The 23,100-nt window shown below is 43.8% G+C and overlaps 1 protein-coding gene across 1 annotated transcript; it reads left to right on the top strand.

Annotated features, from left to right (window-relative positions):
• The first annotated feature begins 2,972 nt into the window (after nt 1-2,972).
• LOC108801692 (cytochrome P450 2C5-like) lies at nt 2,973-22,551 on the top strand. Its single transcript, XM_018573595.1, has 9 exons — nt 2,973-3,155; nt 3,908-4,070; nt 6,836-6,985; nt 8,010-8,170; nt 13,106-13,282; nt 14,619-14,760; nt 16,879-17,063; nt 20,838-20,979; nt 22,255-22,551. The coding sequence occupies exons 1-9, from the start codon at nt 2,973-2,975 to the stop codon at nt 22,431-22,433; spliced, it is 1,482 nt and encodes a 493-aa protein (XP_018429097.1). The 3' UTR covers nt 22,434-22,551.
• The last annotated feature ends 549 nt before the right edge of the window (nt 22,552-23,100 follow it).

Raw genomic sequence — 23,100 nt, 5'->3', positions numbered from 1 at the left:
GGTGCGCCTATGTGTGAAAACAACAATTACGCCACACGTGTTACATATCACCGCTAATGTCACAGTGAGAGCAATAATTCTAGGCCCATCAATCACTGATAACACTCAACTGATGAGCGGCAAAAGCTTTTAAAGCGTCGCCTGTGGCCAATTTTAGCATGTTAGTTTTTTGCGATTTCGCAGGTGCGCGCAACTTTAAAGCTTAACATGTTTGGTGTCTTTTTACCCGACGTGACCCCGTCTTTTATATTTTACCAAAAATTTGGGGACTGATGTTTTATAGTAAAAAATAAAAACCCCCAGTGGTGATTAAATACCACCAAAAGAAAGCTCTATGTGTCCCCAAATTTTTTTAATAAAATTCATTTCAGTACAGCGCTGCATGATGGAATAAATGTCAGTCAAAGTACCGCAGTGCTGAGTACTGAAAAATGGCCTGGATGGGAAGGGGGTGTAACACCGCGGTCAGCAAGTGGTTAATAAAGCGATAATGAATACAGAGTCATTTGAGTCTTTTTGATTTGCTTGAAGTTCAGCTTTAAAGAGGAACTCCACAAATCTAAAAAGTTACCCCCACACTGCAAAGGTTAACGGCTCATTTTGGCCTAGGGGCTCAAATAAAAAATATATATGAACTTACCTGATCCTTAATTCCACCTGGCTGCCAGACTGGTCCCTGCAACCTCTTCTCCCTCAGGCTCCAGCGATCTAAGGACCAATGAGATCATCATGTCTAATGCAGGTTCATTCACCTGCATTAGACATGAGGACGCCGAAGGACATACCACAGCCGAGGCATATTTTCTTTTTAGGTCAAATGCAACATTTAGGAAATACCATATTATAGCCATTAGATGGAGCTGAGGAGCATAGGAAAGAAGTATGTATTCCCATTATGACCATTAGATAGAGCTGAGGAGCATAAGAAAAAAGTATTTACCCACCTCCTGTCCCCTGAACGGGAGTCTCCTGGATGCGGGTGGGCGTCTTTAGACGTCCTTCGTGCCCGCTCGCGCGCCCCCTGGTGCGAACGAGCGGGAAAGCGTCTGGATTTTAAACGTTTACATACAAGCCGTCCGGCGTCTGTGAAGATGGATGGAAGTGAAGGTGCGCCCCCCCCCCCTTTCCTTACCTCTGGTTGCCGTTGGTGTCCCCGCCGCCACGATCCCGGGCGTCCATCCATCCCGGGCGATGTGGCTCTGTGCACTGAGAACGGAGAGAGATCAGTACCCGATCTCCTCCCGGTCTCTGAATGCAGGAAGTGATGTATATTACATCACTTCCTCATTACTCTGTCACTCTCCGGTACAGAGTCCAGAGAGAAGCTGATGAAGCAGACCTGTGCTTCATCAGCTTCTCTGGAGGTCTCTAGGTGACATTAGGGGTCTTAGAGACCTCTGATGTCTCAATACAGGGGACCTGTCACTGTAATTTGTTATCATATAGGGGACTTCTTAGCACCCTATGTGAAAACAATAAAGTTAAGTGTAAAAAAAGTAAAAAAAAAAAATTCTCACAAAATAAATAAAAATTTACACACACAAAACAAAATCCGCGAAAACAACGATTGCTCCAATTATGCTGCACATGTTACATGTGCCTTATTTTACCAAAAAACTGGGTAAAAATAAATGTTTCCTAAAATAATAAAGGGAAAACCATTTATTTTTTTAAATATTCAGTATTTTTTTTGTTATATAGTAAAAAAAATAAACCCCCCCAGTGGTGATTAAATACCACCAAAAGAAAGTTCTATCTGTCCCCAAAAAATGGTATAAAATTCATTTCAGTACAGCGTTGCATTAAACATATGATAAACATCAGTCAAAGTACCGCAGTGCTGAATACTGAAAAATGGCCGGGACAGGAAGGGGGTGTAAACACCCCGGTCAGCAAGTTGTTAATCCCATTATGGCCACTAGATGGAGCTGAGGAGCATCGGAAAGGAGCATTTATTGTAAGTATTTATTTCCATTATGGCCACAAGATGGAGCTGAGGAGCACCGGAAAGGAGTATTTATTGTAAGTATTTATTTCCATTATGGCCACAAGATGGAGCTGAGGAGCACCGGAAAGGAGTATTTATTGTAAGTATTTATTTCCATTATGGCCACAAGATGGAGCTGAGGAGCACCGGAAAGGAGTATTTATTGTAAGTATTTATTTCCATTATGGCCACCAGATGTATCTCAGAAACAAAGGAGAGAAGAGGCTGCAGGGAGCGGTCTAGCAGCCAAGAGTCAAGTGGCCATAATGCGGTATTTTCCTGATATTTCATTCGACCTGGAAAGGAAATATATTAAAACCGTTTGCGTTGCTCCATTCGCACAAAACGAATGTAGATGCAGTTACACAGGACAAATTTCTCTGCAAATCCTTTCTTATTACAGCCCTTTGTATTCCAGACAGGAACTGGCCTCATTATAATACTGCTGCAAAATAACCAGACCGCTTCCATTGTGAAAAAATATTTGTCGTCATTACCATCCCAGTTTCTATAGACAGGTCAGATATTTGCACAGAATTGCATTCCTGACACTTCCTAAACAGTCAAAGCATTTGATTAGTTAGTGTAGGTTGCTTTACTGCTGCCCTGCAACCTGTAGAGATCCATTTTTAATGCAGGCTGTATATGTCGGAGCTCAGGGGCGGGGCTATAAGCATTGCCTGGTGCTGTGTAGGCCGCAGTACTGACATCTATCTGTATCTGAAGCCTCAAGCATTTTTTAAAACACACCTGTTACTTTGACATGCATAGATGTGGTTAATGGTGCAGGATATGGGGTAGCACTGATCATAAATGACAAGCGTTCTCATGTTTCTGTTTGGACATGTGGCATTTATGGGAGGGGCTTGAGTTGATCATGGGTGGGGTCTATCTCTTGTGTTTAATCCAGCACTTACTTACTACTTCTTAGCAGTACAAAATCTAATGCTTTGTTTTGATTTCCTGCTCCAGGCATCCTGAAGACATGATTCCCATGGACCCTGTGACCATTCTTGTCTCCGTGGTTGTCATTCTTTTCTTGGTCAATCTTTACAACAATCAGAAGCAGCAGAAAGGCAAAAACCTCCCCCCAGGGCCCAGACCGTTACCTCTCATTGGAAGTATCCATCTAATTGATCTAAAGAAGCCTCATGTATCCTTCATAGAGGTAACTTATGACTTCTGCTTGAGGTCTCAGCGTTTGCTGCATAAAATTCATATTCAGGTGATCACCTTGTGAAGCTTAAAGGAGAACTATGAGGCGAGTGAAAATCACTCATCTTTATAGTCGGAGCCGACCTGTGACAATGAGACTGTCACACGTCGGCTCAATAGATAGGGAAGTGAGTGAACACATACCGTCGCTCGCTCACTTCTTGACCATCTCCCTGCAGAAAGCCGTGGCTGTCAGTCATGGCTCCCTGCAGAGATTCCCCCCCTCCCTGCTCCAATCCTCCAGCTTTGACTGGAGGAACGGACAGGGGAGGGGGCGGGCACAGCTGGCTCTGCCTCTAGATAGGCAGAGCCAGCTGACATAGTGACCTATGTCGCCCAGAAGAAGGGACCCTGTGTGGCCCCGAAACGTTGGCTGTTTGACGCATGTGATGATTGAATAACAAGTGCTTTACTTCTTGCACATATCATCGAGTGCTGGTGACTTCTATTATGTATAGCCATACCTAGGAACTTGCCGGTAATCATCAGGAAATGCCGGATTTTTGCTTATATTATCAGTTCTCTGGCTGCCTGGTGAATTAACCTTGCCTGCTCTCTGATTTACATTAACACATGCACGTGAATGTAAATAGGGAGGGGCTGTAAGGGGCCCCATGATTCCTAATGGTGGCCCTGGCAGAATACTGATTATTTAACTATTTTATGTTGATTTACTCACATTCTTATTCTCTGATGTACTTGCAGTTGTCCAAGCAGTATGGCCCAGTGTACACCATCCATTTGGGTATGTCAAAGATGGTTATCATTTGCGGATATGATGCTGTAAAAGAAGCTCTAATCAACCAGGCAGATGAGTTTGCTGACAGGCCGAAGACGCCGTTGTTTTATAAGATCCAAAAGGATCATGGTAAGTCTCTCTTGGCTCCTTTAAAAAGAAATTCTGCCTTAGTGTGTTACCGCCATTCGATGGAGTTGAGGATAATTCTCATAGTTTGGCTCCACCTAGTGGCTGTACAATGAATGTTTTCTAAATCAGTAACTATCAGGAAGGAATCAGATTTAGTTATTCACTAAGCTGCCGAAGGCTGCCAAGTGAATGACCGAGCCAAAGTGAGAAGAGTCGAACACCGTTCGGCTATACGCTTCAGCCCTGTACGGCTGATTTCAGCGGTACATTGGCTAAAATAAGCCATACATCGGCTGGCTTCGGTTCAGCCGAAAATGCTCAGCATATTCGGCTGAGCCGAAGTGAGGGAGGAGCCGTTCGACTCAGCCGATCCAACATCTGGATCGACTGAGCCGAACCTCCGGCAGTTCACTCCATGCCATTCGCCCCTATTGTTATAGGGGCGGGACAGTGAGTGAATAGCCGAATGCTGCCAAACGGCATTCGGCTTGGTTATTCTGCTCGATACCTCCAAGGTAGCGAACAAAATAAAAAAAAAATTGAACAAAGGTAAAGAAAAATTTTAAAACAGCTTGGGGTCCCCCCGTCCAATCCATCTTAATCTGAGCACAGGCCTGGCAGGGCAAGAAAGGGGGGGCGAGCGAGAGCACCCACCCCCCACCATACCAGACCACATGCCCTCAGCACTGGGAGGGTGCCCTGAGGGTATGAGGACAAGGGCTGCTGTACAGGCTAGCATGAATAGCCCGTACAGCAGCCCTTCAGTTCGGCTGAATCAGCTCCTTTGTGAATAACCCTCTAAAGGTGCCCATACACTGCTCGGGAAATCCCGCGATCGTACGAGAATCGAGCAGTGTGAACGAAGACGTGCGACCGTTTCTACTGTACGGTCGCACGTCTTTTGTCTAAGGAGCACGCTAGAAAACCAGCCGAAAATCGTACGATTGTGCTCGGGAGACAAATGCCGAACGGGCCGGTGTGTGCACACTGCCCGTTCACATTGCGGTCATCGGAAGCCCCCTCAGGGGGGCGGGCTTGCGATGATCGAGAGTACGATCTGCCTGTCCAAGATGGGCAGATTGTACGTTTTTTTCATTACTTTACAACCATCGCAAGACTAAGGTCTTGCGATGGTTGTAAAGTGTATGGCCACCTTTAGCCTCGAGGTGAATTGCTCTCCATGGTGCTGAAAATGTGTTTATAGAAAATGCAATGATTTGGCAGCTCAAACCAGGCAAAGGTTGTAAAAAAAATAAGTTGAGGGAATGTCAGGTAACTGTACAAGGAAGGTAACATTGACTTTTCTCCTCCCTAGTGTGAGAGTTACAATAAAGACCATCTCCTATTGAAGAACACTGGGGGTCTCCAGTTCAAATCCCAATCAGGGCACCATCTGTGAGTTTGCATGTTCTCGTTGAGGTTGTGAGGGTTTCCTCCAGGTGCTCCGGTTTCTTCCCACACTCCAAAGTGTCAGAGTTCCACCCTGACTTTACTGGTTTGCAGAATTCTGTCTTGACTGCCATTTTGCTCACATGTGTTTCCTTCTTTGCCTGAGCAGACTCTGGAACGTTGCTTACTACTCCCAGGTTCTCTCTTATGGCCAGACAGGAGAGCATCATCTGAGAGTGCCAGATGGGAGTTTCCTGTCTCTGAGTGATGATGTCACCCCACTCACTATATATAAACCACTTTGTCCAGTCTGACCTTGCCCTTGCGTGGTCTTGCCTACTGGTGCATTCCTGCTGCTCTGAGTATCCTGATTCTGTGTATGACCCGATCCTGGCCGACGTTCTTCTCTGGCTCCTGCTCCTGGCTTGTTCCTGGCGATGCTGATCTCCGTGTTCCTGACCTGGCTTGCACAACTACCCATTTCGGCTCCTGACTTTGGCTTGTTCCGGGTTATGATTCTGCTTGCTCCTGTGGACGCTGTTCTTAATAAATGTTTTAACTAGCACCCTTTGCTTGTCTGGTTTTCACTGTGCTCTGACACAAAGACATGCTGAAAGGTTAATTGGCTCCTGTCTAAATTGGCCCTGTATGCATGCATGTGAGGTAGGCATCTTAGATTGTAAGCCCCTGGGGGCCCATTGACTAACATAATTTTGCACTATGTAAAGCACTGGGTAATTTGTCTGCACTCTATAAACACATGTACAGTAATACCTTGGTTTACAAGTAATTTGGTTTGAGAGTGTTTTGCAAGACAAGCAAACATTTCTGAAAATTGTTTTGCCTTTATATTCAAGCAATGTCTTGCAATAAGAGCAAAATCTTGTAGAAAGCACCACCGGAATAAGGCTGCAGCAGTGCGAGCGATGAGTCTGTTTAACGACAATGCAATGTCACATTGGATAGATTCCTTGTTAAGGTTTCACGAAATGAAAAAGATTCCATCGAGTCAAGAGATAGCAGTGATTCCGTTAGTGATAGTGAAAGTCGTCCAACACAATAATCCTCCTCTCTCATCTCCCTCACACCAGCCACGAAGGTACCGGTAATTCGTTTATTTTTCTTTTATATTTTGTATTATATTACACCACAGTATTGTAATTATTTTTATATGAATATTTTTGGGTTGTGGAACGAATCATCTGAATTTCCATTATTTCCTATGGGGAAATTTGCTTTGATATACAAGCGCTTTGGAATGCAAGCATGCTTCCGGAACGAATAATGCTCGTAAACCAAGGTATTACTGTAATTAATGAAATGGTTTAACATTATGTAAACAGACAAATTGTCCTGATATGTATTAATTCTATCAGGTATCGTCTTTTCCAATGGCGAAAGCTGGAAGGCAATGAGAAGATTCACTCTATCCACTCTACGGGATTACGGAATGGGGAAGAAAGGTATAGAAGACAAGATTAATGAGGAAGCCGAACACTTAGTGCAAACATTTAGATCCTATGGAGGTAAGATATTAGTCTTGTGTCCCTCTCATTTCAGCAGTTATTTATATTTTTTATACAGAACTCTAATTGTTTTGACTTCATTTTATTTAAATTGTCTATTTTATTAGTTATCCCTTGAATTGTATCAGGGATGTTTTTTATGGAAGTTTTTATGTCACTCACGCAGCTGGATGGATCTCGACATCGATGTCGGGATACGCTCCGGCTGCGGCGTCTCAGTATAGGAGTACGGGAGGACACAAACTAGCATCCTCCCGTCACCCCTAAGCTCAGTATACCGCGAGCTACAGCTTGCGGTATACTGAGCTTTGGGTGACAGGAGCACGCTAGTTTGTGTCCTCCCGTTACCCTAAGGAGAACTATGGGGAAAAGCCCTGACTACAGGCAGCGATGCATCCAGCTTTTCGGAACTATGTTACATTACACAGGAGCGGCCTTCCCCAGTGCTTGTGTAACCTAACATAGTGAAGCAAGAGCTGCAGCCGCCTCTACTTGGTGTTAGCGGCTTGAGCTCTGTGGAAGGTTTGGACCAATGGCAAAGTGCCATTGGTTCAAGCTTTCCAATAAAAACAAAACAAAACACTGAGGACATCTATCTCAATGCCTCACAAGTGACGAGCAAGTGAGGGACAGGGAGGCTCCTCCCTGTCTCCTCCACACAGCTCGATGACCGTGCTGTGGGCGGGGCTGGGGGTGGGCAGGGGGAAATGCCTCACCTAGCACCGACCTCACTGCACAATACTGAATTGTATGGTTCTCTTTTTGTTCTTTCTATTGAATCCTTAAAAATATAAAAAGAGAAAAGCATTTCCTGTTTCCTTGTGGCTTGTGCCCATACGGTTTTTTGCTCTCCTCTGTGATACTCACTCCCTCCCTCCCAAGCAGTAGGCACAGGGATTTCATCCATACCTACATCTGTAGGTAACTTCCAGCTCAATATCTTTGCCTCATGCTACATTTTATCTGCATAAACTTTTTATGAAAGTGAATGTTGTTTAATTTGGTTTTCTCCTTTCATTTTAAGGGAAGCCATTTGACAATCGGCTCATCCTTAATGCTGCCGTGGCAAATATAATAGTTTCCATGCTGCTGAATGACAGGTTCCAATACGATGATCCCACCTTGATAAGACTCATGAACCTTGTTACTGAAAACATAAGACTAATGGGGACACCTATGGCCAGGGTAAGCTATTTTCCTATTCACATATTTGTGTCCAGGCAAGGTCACTAGTTGCAAGTAGTATATGATGAGGATGGAAACAGAATACATTGGAGTAAATTAGACAGGAGGATATCTTAGCATTAGGTGTCCTGGATTAGAATGTTGCCATTATGGATATGGATACTCTAGTAGTAGTTGGTCACATTCAACTGGACTTGTTCTGTAATTGTGAAGACGTTTCGTAGCTAATCCAAGCTACTTCTTCAGTTCTGACGAGTGTTAGGAACATATCCCAGCATTTATATTCACACCTGTAACACAGACACCTAAGTTCTAATGACTATGGATGTTGATCGTCTAAGCTCCCTTTCCTGCCCTGCCGGGCTTGTGCTCGGATCAAGGGTCTGGTAGGACTCTTAGGGGGGACCCCACGTTTTCCCCCCCATTTTTTGGGGCTGGGGTCCCCCTTTAAAATTCTTACCAGACCTTAAGGGTCTGGTATGGATTTTGGGGGGGAACCCCACGCACTTTTTTTTGTGTTATAAGGAGGGGGGGTCCCTCCTAACATTCCTACCAGACCTAAAGGGTCTAGTATGAATTGGGGGGAAACCTCACGCTTTTTTTTTTCATCTTCTGCAGACTGTAAAAAAAAAAAATCATTTTGCTGCAACAGAATTTGTCCAATAACGAATTTTGTTGCATCAAACGAAATTGATTAGGGGGAACAAAAATGACTTCTTTTTTTTTATACAGTCTGCAGGAGATGAAAAAAAAAGCCTGAGGTTCCCCCCAATTCATACCAGACCCTTTAGGTCTGGTAGGAATGTTAGGTGAATGCCAATTCAAAAGCAAGGGAAAAAAAACAAAAACTTTAAACATTACTCAACTTGACCTGGATTTGAACCTGGGACCTTAGCAATGGCAAGCCTGTCCTCTAACCACTACTCTATGGTTGTAACTTTCTTTCCCCTAATGTCATTCTGCTGCAATGAAATACGTCCAATAACGAATTTCGGGAAATCGGGAATTTCGGATTCGTTTGCATTCGTCTTAGCTGTAATTCGGAATTCGGATGCATCCGAATCTCCGAATTTCCGAAAATTCGTCCGAAACGAATTTCAGAACGAACCGAATCGCACATGTCTAGTTGAAAACATACTCACAAAAGAATTGGCGTAAACAGGCATATAGTATGTATTGCCAAACACAGACACTGAAATTATGGAATTCCGGCACAGCTGCAAACACTTCTTGGTTGACGCGTTTCAGAGGACACGCCTCCTTCCTCAGAACCAATGGCTGAAACTTTTGTTACTCACTCATAAGAATGCAATGGTAACCAATCACAGAACACCCTCTGAATCTAATCACCTGGAGTCCTAATGCCGATTACCGCTCGTCAATCTCGTATTACTGGCTCACCTTCGTTTTTAACCTTTTTTTTTGTCTCCAGTATAATATTGAGCAAGCCCAGAATTAGTAAGAGATAAATAAAATTAAATTAGATTAATCACACGCAAAATCATCTTACTAGTGTCTGAAGAACGAATGAGTTCTTCGGCAAAACCTCCTTCTCAGTTCCTCAAGATAATGGATGCGACGGACATAAATAAAAATCAGAGGATCGTATATTAAACAAGCTTTTTGCTTTTCATTTCAGTTATTGTGGTCACCCCAGACCAGCGTGAGCTGCCTTCAGAGTGCATCAGTTTACCTTTCCCACACAGGTATTCGTGCTGGCGCCTGTGGTGTTAACTCTCTGCATACAATGTCGCCAAGATCACTTGTATAAAACAAGCGGGAAATCCGGCCCTGCCTGTATCTCTCTCTCTGCTGTCTCTCTCTCTCTGCTGTCTCTCTCTCTCTCTCTGCGGTCTCCTCTCTTACTCCTGTCTCTTTTCTCTCTCTCTGCTGTCTATTTTATCTCTCTCTGCTGTCTCTTCTCTCTCTCCGTCTCTCTCTCTCTCTCTCCTGTCTCTTCTCTCTCCTGGCTCTTTCCTTGCCTGCACTGCAGCAGCTTCCCAGGTCTCGTCGATTGTACCCATCACAGGTAAGTGCTCAACATCCCCTTTCACCACCCCACAGATACACATCCTCATTCACTCATCACTCCCCATCCACACACCTGGCATCAGACTGTTGCGCTCCTGCCCTCTTCATTTTTCCTGTTCACTCCTCGATTGTATGCTATCCTGTCCTCCTGCGGTGCAAGTGTGGCCGAATGTGGCCGACGCTACAGACTGGGAGGGGTGTCCTGCACTGTACTGGTAATAGTGTTGCCAGCGCTGCAGACGGGGAGAGGTGTCCCGCACCTTCCCCTCTGCAGCGTCTGGCACATTCAGTGGCACTAGCACTGTGGGAGGGAGCTCAGGACAGTGAGCCAATCATGATCTACCAGTGTTCACTTTGCAATCGACTGGTGGGTCGCGATCGACCTAATGGGCACACCTGGTCTAAGTAGAGGATGGGGGTGTGGAAGTTCCAACTGCATAATACCATCTTTGTTGTCAGTAGGACTGCATAAGTGTTAAACCTTCCATTTAAATGGCTGGAGGTGTGAATCGCTGTCAAAACACCAGATTAGAGACGCTAAAATTACATAAATAGGAGAGAGATGATGTTGTAGGCCCCCAGCCCTGTTTAAGGATGATTGTTTATATTTTACTTAGATGGCCTCTTACAAACCAGCTGTCCTCTCTTTCGTAAATGGGCATCCCACTGTCCTTTCTTAAGGTGAAGGAAAACGTCACCCATAACAACACCCACTGGAATAGAAATTGGGAGTAATTAGGACTCTGCAAAAGTAGGCTAAGATGGTAACAACAAACACCAAGTCCAAAGACCAAGGACCCAACCATCCCAGGAGTGCTTTAAAAGTTTGTGGCTACCCAAGGTCAATAAAACAAGGGAAAGAAGCAGACCACGTGGATTAATATAGTCATTCTGTATGTAGCTGGTATGTTGGAAAAACTCTGTTGGATCAATTAACAAACATTGCATCCCTGTGTCTTTCCAAGCCAGGAAATACACTGAGACAGAAGTTTGTACATCTAAAAGACTCAACACCCAAGCACAAGCAAAGTAACTTGGTATATGCAGTGCAGTGTGTGAGGAATACAAAGGCCTGCACATTTGGGAGGCTAAACAACGTCAGCAAATGAATGGCCCAACAAAGGAGGACAAATTCTACAGGTCAAAGGGACATTCTTACAAGGACAGTGAGGTGTACTTTATGGACAGATAGCATAACTGGTTTGCAAGAGGTGTGAAAGAGGCCATCTACATCAAACTGGAACAATCATGTTTGAATGGGGGCTGGGGAGGAATCTTAGATTGTAAGCTCATTGAGGGAAGTGACTGATGTGAATGGATAGTTTGTAAAAGGCCCAAGTTGAATGTGACTAACTACTACTACTAGCATTACCATGACCTGAATACATTAGATCCTTCACAGAGATATAGTGAGGTGTCATCATAACTCTGGTGCCATGGTACTCAGTTTGCAAAGCATTCTTGGCTTTCTAGTTAAAAAAAAACTGCAGTGCTACTTACATGTCTATAACCACCCTATGTAAACTATCTAGGTGAGACAGAGGAACAAAGACGTGAGTATTCCTCCTCTTAAAGTGAAGCTTTACCCATATCTTTAAAATAACAACAAGCACACCTTTAGAAATGTTTAGTTTAGTGATGACAATCTACAAACAGATACTTCTAGATAATTGCCAGCTTTGTATTCCTTGCACACCTTAGTTCTCTTTTCTTCCCCAGTCTTCTCACAGTGGCCATGTTTACTAAGGGCAGATTACTAGCTCTCCTATTACTTCCTTATTTCTGGCACATGTGACTAGACATGTAACTAGGACATGTGACCATGCACATCCCCTCAGGGGAGGAAAAAGCATTCCCTGAGATCTCGTGAGATTATAGATGTGATTTCCCAGCAATTCTCTGCTGATGACAAGGCAATCTCAGTGTGCATTGCTTTGCCAAACTGAATCAATTTTTCCCTTTCAAAGCAGGAAGTGAATGCTCTGCAAGTGTCAGTATTTCACAATCACATGATTTTACAACTGACATGTCTATGTTATTATTAATCATCATACATAGAGGGATGCAGTGGCGGACCTAGGGAACAAGGGGCCCTGGTGCAAGATTTGTTTTCAAGCCCACTCCCACCCTAAAAAAAAACGCAAACCCCCAAAACCACATCCCCTGTAGTAGCCACACACAAAAAAGTTGGAAGAATGGCATTGCTATATAAAGTACTGCTGAGATTTGTAGTCCTCTATAGAGGGTGCCATTCTGCATTGCTGCAATTCAGAATGGGACCTGCTATATAGAACTATGAATACCAGCTGTACTTTATACAGCAATGCCATCAGTTAGGCTACAAAAAATAATTTATTTAATAACTTACCTTCACCTCTTCTGGCTGTTATCTGGTGGGGGAAACCGCAGAAAAACACCCCAGTGTGTGTCCATCTATGACAGCGCTCCCGTATGTTCAGCGGCTGCTTGCTGGGTCAACACGGCCGAGGCCCAGGGCTGCCACCTGAAGTACCTGCCGGCTTTTTTTTATTCTCGGCTCCCTCCACAGTATCCGGCTGCTGGTGCGCCCCCTCATCTCTGCGCCGGGAGTGTCGGATCATCCGCCGGGAGTCTGTTGGAATGGATACTGGGCCCCCCTGTAGGCTGAGGCCCTGGTGCTGCCGCACCAGCTGCACCAGCGGTAGGTCCGCCCCTGGAGGGATGCATTGGTAGAATTTCATTTGAGCGTAAAGGTCCGCTTTAACCATGTAGCCTCTGTAACCTAATCTCTCAGATTGTTCTGAGATTGTACAGCACAGAAGTCATTTCAGCCCCCAGAAAGTTTTTTTTTCCTTTGCTTCAAGTTTGCTACGTATAAGATATCCTTTCCTTTTACTTAGACGTGAACTTTTCTCTTTTTTTCAGCTGTACAACATGTTCCCTAAGTTGATAGATCCTCTGCCAGGAGTCCACAACACAATTGCTGCAAACACGGAACAAATGCACAATTTTATGAGAGAAACATTTACCAAGCAGAGGCGCGACCTGGATGTAAATAATCAGAGAAATATTATTGATGCTTTCCTGGCAAAACAGCAAGAGGTAGGATGACATTTTTTGATATGAAATGAGCGGTTGAATAAAACAATACAAGGAAAAGAGCCTACAGACATGAGGAAATGTTGACCCTGCCTATAGACATTTACAGTCAGATCAGAGAGTGGTCATACTGTACGTTATAATAGGAACAATGTTGTAATTGGAAAAAATGCTGCTTCTATAGTCTTTAGCAAGCAACCACTCTCCTCTCTTTCCTTCGACTCTATAGCTTTGGGGAGCAGGCTACGATGGAGTCCACAATATAAGGAAGAGAGCTGGGAGGTTTTGTAGAATGAAACTTATAACATCAACCAAACCGGTTTGACGCATTTTGCACTATAACACAAACTCATAGGCCTATGGCTATGTTTCTGCAACATGGTTTAATAGGATGGTCATTCCTTCTGTATACTATATTCATATGTTTGTAAGCACCTCTGTGACCCTGACTGATGCTTGCTTGTGGGAAAGTTGATAGGCCCCATTACCCATTAATTTCCAATCAGAATTGATACTGCCAAGAAAGGTCAATGACTGCGTCAGGGTTCCCCACCCTGACTTTACTGGTTTGCAGCATTCTGGCTTGGCTGCCATTTTACCCACCTGTGTTTCCTTATTTTGCCTGGGCAGACTCTAGAACGTTGCTCACTACTCCCAGGTTCTCTCTTATGGCCAGACAGGAGAGAATCATCTGAGAGAGACAGATGGGATTTTCCTGTCTCTGAGTGATGTCACCCCACTCACTATATATATATATATAAACCACTCAGTCCAGTCTGACCTTGCCCTTGTATGGTCTTCCTGCTAGTACATTCCTGCTGCTGAGTATCCTGATTCTGTGTATGACCCGATCCTGGCTGACATTCTTCTCTGGCTCCTGCTCCTGGCTTTTTCCTGACAACGATGATTGCAAGGCTGTGTCCTTTGGTTATGGTGGTTCTTATATATATATATACCACTCAGTCCAGTCTGACCTTGCCCTTGTGTGGTCTTCCTGCTAGTGCTTTCCTACTGCTCTGAGTATCCTGATTCTGTGTATGACCCGATCCTGGCTGACGTTCTCCTCTGGCTCCTGGCTTGTTCCTGACAACGCTGACTTCCTGGCTCCTGCTCCTGGCTTGTTCACGGCGATGCTGATCTCCGTGTTCCTGACCTGGCTTGGACGAATACCCACTCCGGCTCCTGACTTTGGCTTGTTCTGGTTTATGATTCTGCTTGCTCCTATGGACACTGTTCTTAATACATATTTTAAATCTAGCGATTTTGTTTGTCTGGTTTTCAATGTGCTCTGGCAGACTGCAATGCTGACTTCTGCCTTAATTGAATCCATTTGTTTCAGGGAAAGCCAGAATCTACTCTGTATTACCATGATGAAAACTTAACTGCACTGGTAGCGCAGCTTTTTGGTGCTGGGATGGAAACTACATCCACCACTCTGAGATGGAGCCTCCTGATCATGATTAAATATCCAGAAATCCAAAGTAAGTGAAATGCATATGTTAAAATTCTAAGTCAGCCTACCTTCTGCTAATTCTTTGCTCTGTTCATGCTTACTTTACATTTATAGCATTCAAAGTAAATAAGATCTTACTGACTTATGTAAAAACCACAAGCACTCTACATATACAGGTGAAACTCGAATAATTAGAATATCGTGCAAAAGTAATTGCAGTAAGTGCTGCAAAAGGGGCCCAAACCAAGTACTGAGTATATATGCATGCTTGTACTTTTCAGAGGTCCGATATTGTTCTATGTACAATCCTTGTTTTATTGATTGCATGTAATAATCTACTTTTTTGAGGTTGTGGATTTGGGGTTCTTGGGGTTTTCATGAGCTGTAAGCCATAATCATCACAATTAAGACAAATCACGGCTTGAATTATCTCGCTTTGCATGTAATGAGTCTATCTCATATATTAGTTTCACCTTTTAAGTTGCATTAGTGAAATAAATTAACTTTGCACGATATTCTAATTATTCGAGTTTCACCTGTATACCAACTTCATGGAAGGTCAATTTTCAGCAAGAGCATGTGTATATTTTTCATATATTTTAGAAAGAATTGCCAGACAGTTTTGGTAAGGTGGGCCAAACAAACCAACAACCACCCCCCAAACCAGTACAAAGTACAATAGTATCTTCTCAAAACAGAAAGTATCAGCATTGCTCATTCCATCACAGCTCCTGAAAATAATGGGTTTCTTCCTTATTTTAGAAGGTAGAGGTAAGGAAGATATTGTCTCCTGGCTCCATAAGCCCTACTCCATAGAAGCCAGAAGTTGTAGTAAGGAAGCGTGTACAGATCAGCATGTGGCAGGTCATCAGGATTGAAGTGGATAACCTAATTTGGACACCATGATTGATGCTGGATTGACTTCTAGGAATATCAGTAAACTTTATTTTAAAAGCTGATAAGTATGGGGCATGGGGGTATGGGGGAGTGAATAACCCAGCCGAAGTGAAGTGAGTCGAACTAAGTTTGTCTATTCACTCCGGCTCAGACAGTACGGCTGATTTCAGCCGTACATTGGCTGCCTTCAATTGCACTTCAGTCAGCTGAACATGCTCTGGATCGGCTGAGCCGAAGCTCCGGCAGCTCGCTCGCTGCCATTCGCCTCTATTCACATAGGGGCCAAACGGCAGTGAGTGAATAGCCGAATGCCCCTTGGCTATTCTGCTCGGCACCTCCTTGGTACCGAGCAGAATAGAAAATAGTGAAAATAGTAAAAAAAAAAAGGTTAAAAAAAAATTCTAAAATGTTAATAAATAGTGAAATTAAAATATAAATAAAGATATTTTAAAAAAAAATTGGGCAGAGCTAGCAGTGACAGCTAGCCCTGCCCAACTGTTAGCAGGTCTTGGCCAATGAATAACAACTGTCACGGACAGCTCCGCCCAGTTGTTATTGTTTAATGATAGATCAGCATCGCCAGGTTATTTGGCGCCGCTGTTCTGTCATTACAACTGGGCTGAGCTAGCCTTGAAATCACAGCTGGCTCCGCCCAGCTGTCTTTTGCAGGGCTTACGGCCGACCTTCGGCAGGCCGTTCGCCGCGCTTCGGCTGTTCGGCCGAAGCTTATGCCTTCAGCTCCGTTGAGCCGCTCGTCCGCCTTCGGCTGCTGTACGAGCTATAGTGAATAGCCCGTACAGCAGCCCTGCGGTTCGACTGAACCGAAGGGCAGAGGCGGCTGAAGAGAGCCGAAGGATCAGCCAAAGCTACGCCTGGATGCTTGGGCTCCTACGTGAATAACCCTATGTGTTTGTGCTTTTATTATTATTATTTTTTTTACATTTAATTCTTTGTGGGGATGGTAAAGGGGTACAATGTTCCCCTGCACTCATTCCCCTGGGAGCGGGTGAATATCTGGTCAGCATCCAATTCTGCACTGTTTCAGCAATTTGCGTTAAAAACTGAGGTTTTTGTTGCATACATTTACACATAAATGTGAAAGGTCCCTCTTATTTTGTTTTGTTTATTTTGCTGTTTATGTATTATGTATGTCATGATGTTATTATTAGTGCTGATGTATGTCCTTATATTGTAAACTGCTGTCAGTATATAAGCCAATGCTAATGATTTATTTTTGAATATCCAACAGAAAAAGTGCAAAACGAAATTGAAAAAGTTATAGGCATGGCTCAACCTAAGCTAGAGCACAGGAAGCAAATGCCTTATACAGATGCTGTTGTGTGTGAAGTTCAGCGTTTTGGGGATATTGCCCCCAGTAACATCCCACATGCCACGTCTTGTGATGTCACATTCAGAGGATATTTAATTCCGAAGGTGAGAAATGCGAATAAAAAGTGTGTGTGCGTGTATGTTGTGCTTACCCCTAAAAGGAGCCACCGATTGTATTGGGCCCCTTCTAGCCTGTCTAGGGTACACAGTTCTTTAGCTGCCTCAAAGCACTTACTGAGCCACCATTGGTAACCAATTAACTGACTTTCCCACATTCTAGCTTTTTTTTTGCAGGAAATGTATTTAGCAGCTTCGAGAGATGGGGTTACGGCACAGGACACCCCTGAGATCACAGCAAACTCAGTTGACTAAATAAAGGGATACACATAATCTATGCCATCTCGGGTAAAGGACCATAAAACCAGCCTGGCATACTAGGAACATAAGCTCCTGGCTGTAGAGCAGTTAAAGTAGCAGTAAATCCCTCAAGCAAACACCGCACGTCAGATGAAAGCCTAACTATACTTCAGCTTTCCAGGCACCTCAATCCAAGAATCCTCCTTAGTATACTGTACCCAAGTAAAACAACACATCCAGCAGGGCAATGCGAGCTTAGGCTCAAACTCTGGCCTTATCAGCACATAGTTTCCCTCCCTCAGCAGCGGGCCTAGAAGGAGAAGACATACACCATACACCCTACCCAAGGTTTAATGGTTGGCCATGAGCCCTGACTGCATTTAGTCAGGGCTCCTATGTAAGCCATAGCTACTGACCGAGAGTGTGCAGGCCATTGAACCATGTCACCTGATAGACTAGGGATGTCTTGGACATGGTCCTAGATGGTGAGTCCTGTACCGGTGAAACTAATAAATCATGTTGCACATGAATTGTTATTATTGTTTTCCTGTGCTATAGGAAATCCATATTAACTGTGGCCACTTGTCATATAGAATCTACCTCTTTGGTCTTTACCTGTGATGCAGAGAACAACACTGAAAAGATGTCAGGACCTCTCTCTGCACCACTGCACTGTGAATACAGAATGGCATGGTCATGCCACCTTAGGGGATGGGGCCGTGACATCCTGCACACACAGGTTGTCCTCAGTCTTCCAGACTACTCAATTCTGGGTGTCATACAACAAGGAAGACTGAGGACATCTTATGGAGAAAACATAGTACTTTTGGAGCAGCTCCAGATTGAAGTTGAATAATGCAGCTTGAACTGCTTTGCGCTTGTGGGAGGGAGGGAGGGGGGGGCATAAAAAATAGACTGGACACAAAAGATACTTTGTGCTTCGACCACTAGGGGGGAGGGGGTCAGGCTCTGCCAAATCTCTCCAACTACTATTATGTGGCCCAACTGAGAGTGCTGCCGGCCCTTTTAAAGTTTGATCCCCCTACTAGCTGGGCGCAAATAGAAGGTCTTTGGTTATCATCGATTCACCCTAACGCATTGCTGTGGTCCAAACCAGTGCAAATACCCAGAGGCAACCTGTTCTCCTCAATGAGTCTTACGCTAGATATATGGAATAAAGTTAAGATCTCCAGAGGTCTGAAGACAGCTCGATCCCCTTTTACTACCTTTTTGCTGAATCCTAGGGTACAGCCAGGTGTATCTAGGGAGTGGGTGGGGATGTTGCAAACTAGAGGCATGTTTCATCTTAGAGACCTACTGGACAGGTTCACTAATAAGCTGTTACCATTTGAACTACTGAAAGAGAGGCATAACCTTTCTACCTGAGCTCTTTTTTCTTATCTCCAGATCAAACATTTTGCTCAATCAATCACAAATAATTTGACGTTCCCCTCCCGAACACCCTTCAAAACTCAATGTTTGGCACCTCATTCCTCCAGGGGCATGATATCCTTTTTCTATAACATATTGAACGACGATTCCGTGGAGGGCGTGGTTAACTTACCCTACATGCGGAAATGGGATGGTGCTCTGCAAACCCAGATCTCCCCCCAGCAATGGGAACGTATATGGAGAGTCGCTGCAAATTCCTCGATTTGCTCTATATACAGAGAAGATCAGTACAAAATAATGTACCAGTGGTACCACACACCGGACTTTCTCCACTCACTCAATCCAAAGTTATCTCCAAACTGCTGGAGATGTGACTGTGCTAGAGGCACCCTGTTCCACATATTCTGGGCCTGCCTAGATATACAGCCCTACTGGGGAATGGTCAAACATACATTAGAACAGCTAGTTGGACAAACTCTTTCCTATCATCCCATACATTATTTGCTGGGTTTGCCGTTTCCCTGCCTTTCAAGGGCTAGTGGAAAATTGGTAATGCATGTCCTTACAGCAGCCCGCTGTCTTATTCCACTACTGTGAAAACGGAAACTCCCCTCGTCTAGACTTGAATTATTTGCCAGAATCAAAAATGTTCAGGTGATGGAATATTTAACGGCACAGCTGAATAACACTATTGACGCTCATGAAAAGGTGTGGAGAGCGTGGCATGCCCACGAGGAGAACACTAAATGAGAGGAGGAGCGGGTGTCGACAGGAAGCGGGGTTTGGACGGTGACCAATCATGGGGTGAACGGTGCAGATAGCAGTAACCTCAGGAAAGTCCTGGTACATTTCGTTAATAAGGATAGCTACTCTGGAAGAGGATCTCTTACAACTTATTTTCTCTTCTTTTTTCATCACTTTATTCTTACTACTTTTTTATTTCTACTAAATAAAGTTAAGACCTATCCAGATTGACGGATATCCGTTGGACATAGAGCTCCATAAATGGTGAAATGCCGGTTCAGATAGCGAACTGTACAATGTGTAAAGGCTTAGCCTAATGATATAGGAAGGTCATAATGTATTAGGGGAAAACCCCACTTTATACTGAAGCAACCCACCAACAAAATGTGAAATCTTGTATGCTCTTCGGCAGACTGTCAATCAATTTTGATGCTAAAACGGATGTCTTATGTTTTGTATCTTATGTATGGAACTTTAAAGGAGAACTATGAGGTGAGTGCTTTTCACTCACCTCATAGTTCTAGCCGACCTGTGACAATGAGACTGTCACAGGTCGGCTCAGTAGATCGGGAGGTGAACGAACACATACCGGCGTTCGCTCACCTCTTGATCCTGTCACGGCTCTCTGCCGTGACAGGTGAGGGGCTGGATTCCCCCCTCCCCGCTCCGATCCACCACCGCTGACTGGCGGAACGGATGGGGGAGGGGGCGGGTACAGCTGGCTCTGCCTCTAGATAGGCAGAGCCAGCTGTCAGTCACGCAGCTGGGCAGATCCCGGCACAATTGTCGGGATCCGCTTCAGCTGCGGCGTCTCAGTATACCGCGAGCTGCAACTCGCGGTATACTGAGCCTAGGGTGATGGGAGGACGCTAGTTTGTGTCCTCCCGTTACCCTAAGGAGAACTATGGGGAAAAGCCTTAACCCCATAGTTCTCCTTTAATAAAAATTGTCAATTATAAAAATAAATAAAAAATTGCCTGGAGCTTCTATTACAGCTCTGTGGAAGTAATACTAACGTATTTTGAGCTCTGTAGACATTCAGAGCATAACTTTTGTTAAATCAAGAGAAAACTTAGTTATATCACAGAAATATCCTCTTTAAAGCAAAATTGTGGGGTAGTGTCACAGTGTAAAATATTTATAACAGCAAATAAATACAGAAATGTCTTAATCGTCAAAAAGAACTATAAACAGTAACAGACATGGCCAGACTGCCATTGCTGGAGCAGGTAGGCATAACATTTTTGGCGCCACAAAATATCTCACCCCTTTACTGGTCCCAGTTTGCCTTATAATGGCCACACATGTATCAATGTGTTTGTTCAATGGACTTCATTGTTTTTTTTTTTCCTCCTAATTAAAGTGCTTGTAAATACTTTCCTCTAGGGAACCAGTATTCTCCCAGTGCTGTCCTCCATTTTGAAAGATGAAACTTACTTTGCCAAACCTGATGAGTTTTACCCAGAACATTTTCTTGATGCTGATGGGAATTTCAAGAAGAACGATGCATTTCTACCCTTCTCAGCAGGTAATTTACAACAGAGATTTCCAGACAGAACCACAGATTGGAGCTGTAGGGCCAAAATATGGGATTTGTTATTCCTAACTAGGGATGTCCAGATACCAGTCCAGCTACCAGTGCCGATACTTGCCATTTTCACGAGAACTACCAGGGTTGCAGCTAGGACCGGGCTCTGGTCCTCCACCACTGTCCTGAAATCATTAGTCTCTATTGTTTTAGAAAAACGTGCACATGACAATAAACAAAAATGTATCCGTACTTGTATCTGTGAGTACTCTGACAAGTATCAGTAATTACACTTGCAAAAATGGTATCTGTGCATCACTTATTTATATTTATTGAAAACAATAATGCATTAAAACAGAGATATACAAATCCCAGGAGCTCCGCGTGCTCCTTACAAATGACAGCTGCCTCCTAACTTTTACATTTTTCTCTAGTCTAGTCCTGAAGCTGGAAAAATATCTGTACTTGTACTTGTGCCGAGTACGGTACTTGGTATCTAAACATCCCTATTCCTAACTTGTTTTAAAAAAATGTGCAGTCTCTGGAGGTGATATAGATCCTGACCTCTTTACCTAGTGAGTCAGTGGAGCAAGTGGCAGAAGTTCAGAATTATTTAATACTGCTAGATGTAGACTTGTTTAAAATCAGATACTTACTAGGCATTGGAATAAGGGTGACAGTCCTGAAACCTGCACACGCTAGCACCTTGTGGAGTACCTGGGTGAATAAGCATGACCATTCAGCTCATGGCTTATTTCTGAGAACTTGGCTTAGTTGGCCATCCTTTTAGAAGTGCTCTAGTATAGAGCAGTTGCCTATGATAGCACAGACACTGGAGTTGCCTTTCTAGGGTATAAATTGATTCTATCATTTGGACTGGAGTTCCATTGACTGGTAAATGTTTACAGTATATCTAAAAGTGAACCTGTTAGCAACCTGGACAATTGAAATTGAGAATACAATGAAAAAATACATGAACGGAGATTACCTGCACTGTGCCAGTTGAGCTTGGTCACGCTCCCTTTTCTGAGCCTTCCTTTTGGTCAGGGAGTGTGGCCATCACAGTAAAGGACCTATAGGAAAACCCTAGGGGTGGGACGGCATGGTGCAAGCTCAAATTTTACATTAAAAGGCAAGATTTTCATGTAACTCTAGCTGCTCATATTTGTATTTTTGATATGCATGCCCATCATGAAGCATGCATCTAAATTCTAAAGCTTGGCTCATTGATTAGAAATCATTTATATACATTTTTATGTGTTTGTTTTGCCTTAGGTAAGAGAAGTTGTGCTGGGGAAAGTTTGGCCAAAATGGAGCTTTTCCTCTTCTTTACTACATTGCTGCAAAACTTCACCTTCCAGGCTCCCCCCGGGACTGTTGTGGACCTCACTCCTGCACTGGGGTCTACAAATGCTCCTTTATTTCATGAAATCTGTGCTATACCCCGCAGCTGAAATGATAATTTGATATCACAATGGTGTGTTTCTTCATCTGCACGACAGGACAGATAGCATTATCTGCATAAAAAATGGTGTGAAATGTCCATTTTTTTCAGTAGAAGACAATGTTGTGAATATTAATGAGTGTTACCAGCACTGATTTGTGGAAAAGATGATTGTTGTTCTATTTATTGGCTTTGCTGCTGCCTGTTGCCATACTGTGGCATAGCCGGACAAATCTTGGAAGGCCGGCGACCAGCGTGCCTGGAAAATATCAGCTGATGCCTAATCGTCTGAACCTTTTTGAAGATTCCAAGAGAACTATATTAGAGCTGTATTACACAGAAACATCTTAATGACCTAAACCGTATACTTCAGCAGAGATCTTAATATTGACTCACATCATGATTCATATTCTAGATACGTAAAGCGGGCTGCTCACCTTAATCTGAACCAATTTCCTCTTTACCTCCACCACCTTCCAAAATTGCTTACAAATTTTTTTTTGTACAGTATGTTTTGTAAATACCTGTTTACTATAAGTGTAGATAGATAGAGGAACCCTCCACACACCTCACAGCATTTCCGGCCTATGCAAAAAATGGTGCTCGCAGTGATGACCACGGATGGCGACCGTGCAGATACAAAGTAGAGACAAGGATCACCAGCACTCAGCAATATC

The sequence above is a fragment of the Nanorana parkeri genome, unplaced genomic scaffold, assembly GCF_000935625.1.
Source record: "Nanorana parkeri isolate BGI_ZX_2015 unplaced genomic scaffold, ASM93562v1 scaffold2444, whole genome shotgun sequence".
Lineage (NCBI taxonomy): Eukaryota > Metazoa > Chordata > Amphibia > Anura > Dicroglossidae > Nanorana > Nanorana parkeri.
The sequence above is the reverse complement of the archived record's forward strand: the minus strand, read 5'-3'. Positions and strand labels throughout refer to the sequence as shown.

Excerpts from the sequence above, each read along its gene's own strand:
- LOC108801692 (XM_018573595.1), top strand. The coding sequence starts at position 2,973 with ATGATTCCCATGGACCCTGTGACCATTCTTGTCTCCGTGGTTGTCATT. Across the intron at positions 17,064-20,837 it reads GAGGATATTTAATTCCGAAG|GGAACCAGTATTCTCCCAGT; the intron begins GTGAGAAATGCG and ends ACTTTCCTCTAG. Across the intron at positions 20,980-22,254 it reads ATTTCTACCCTTCTCAGCAG|GTAAGAGAAGTTGTGCTGGG; the intron begins GTAATTTACAAC and ends GTTTTGCCTTAG.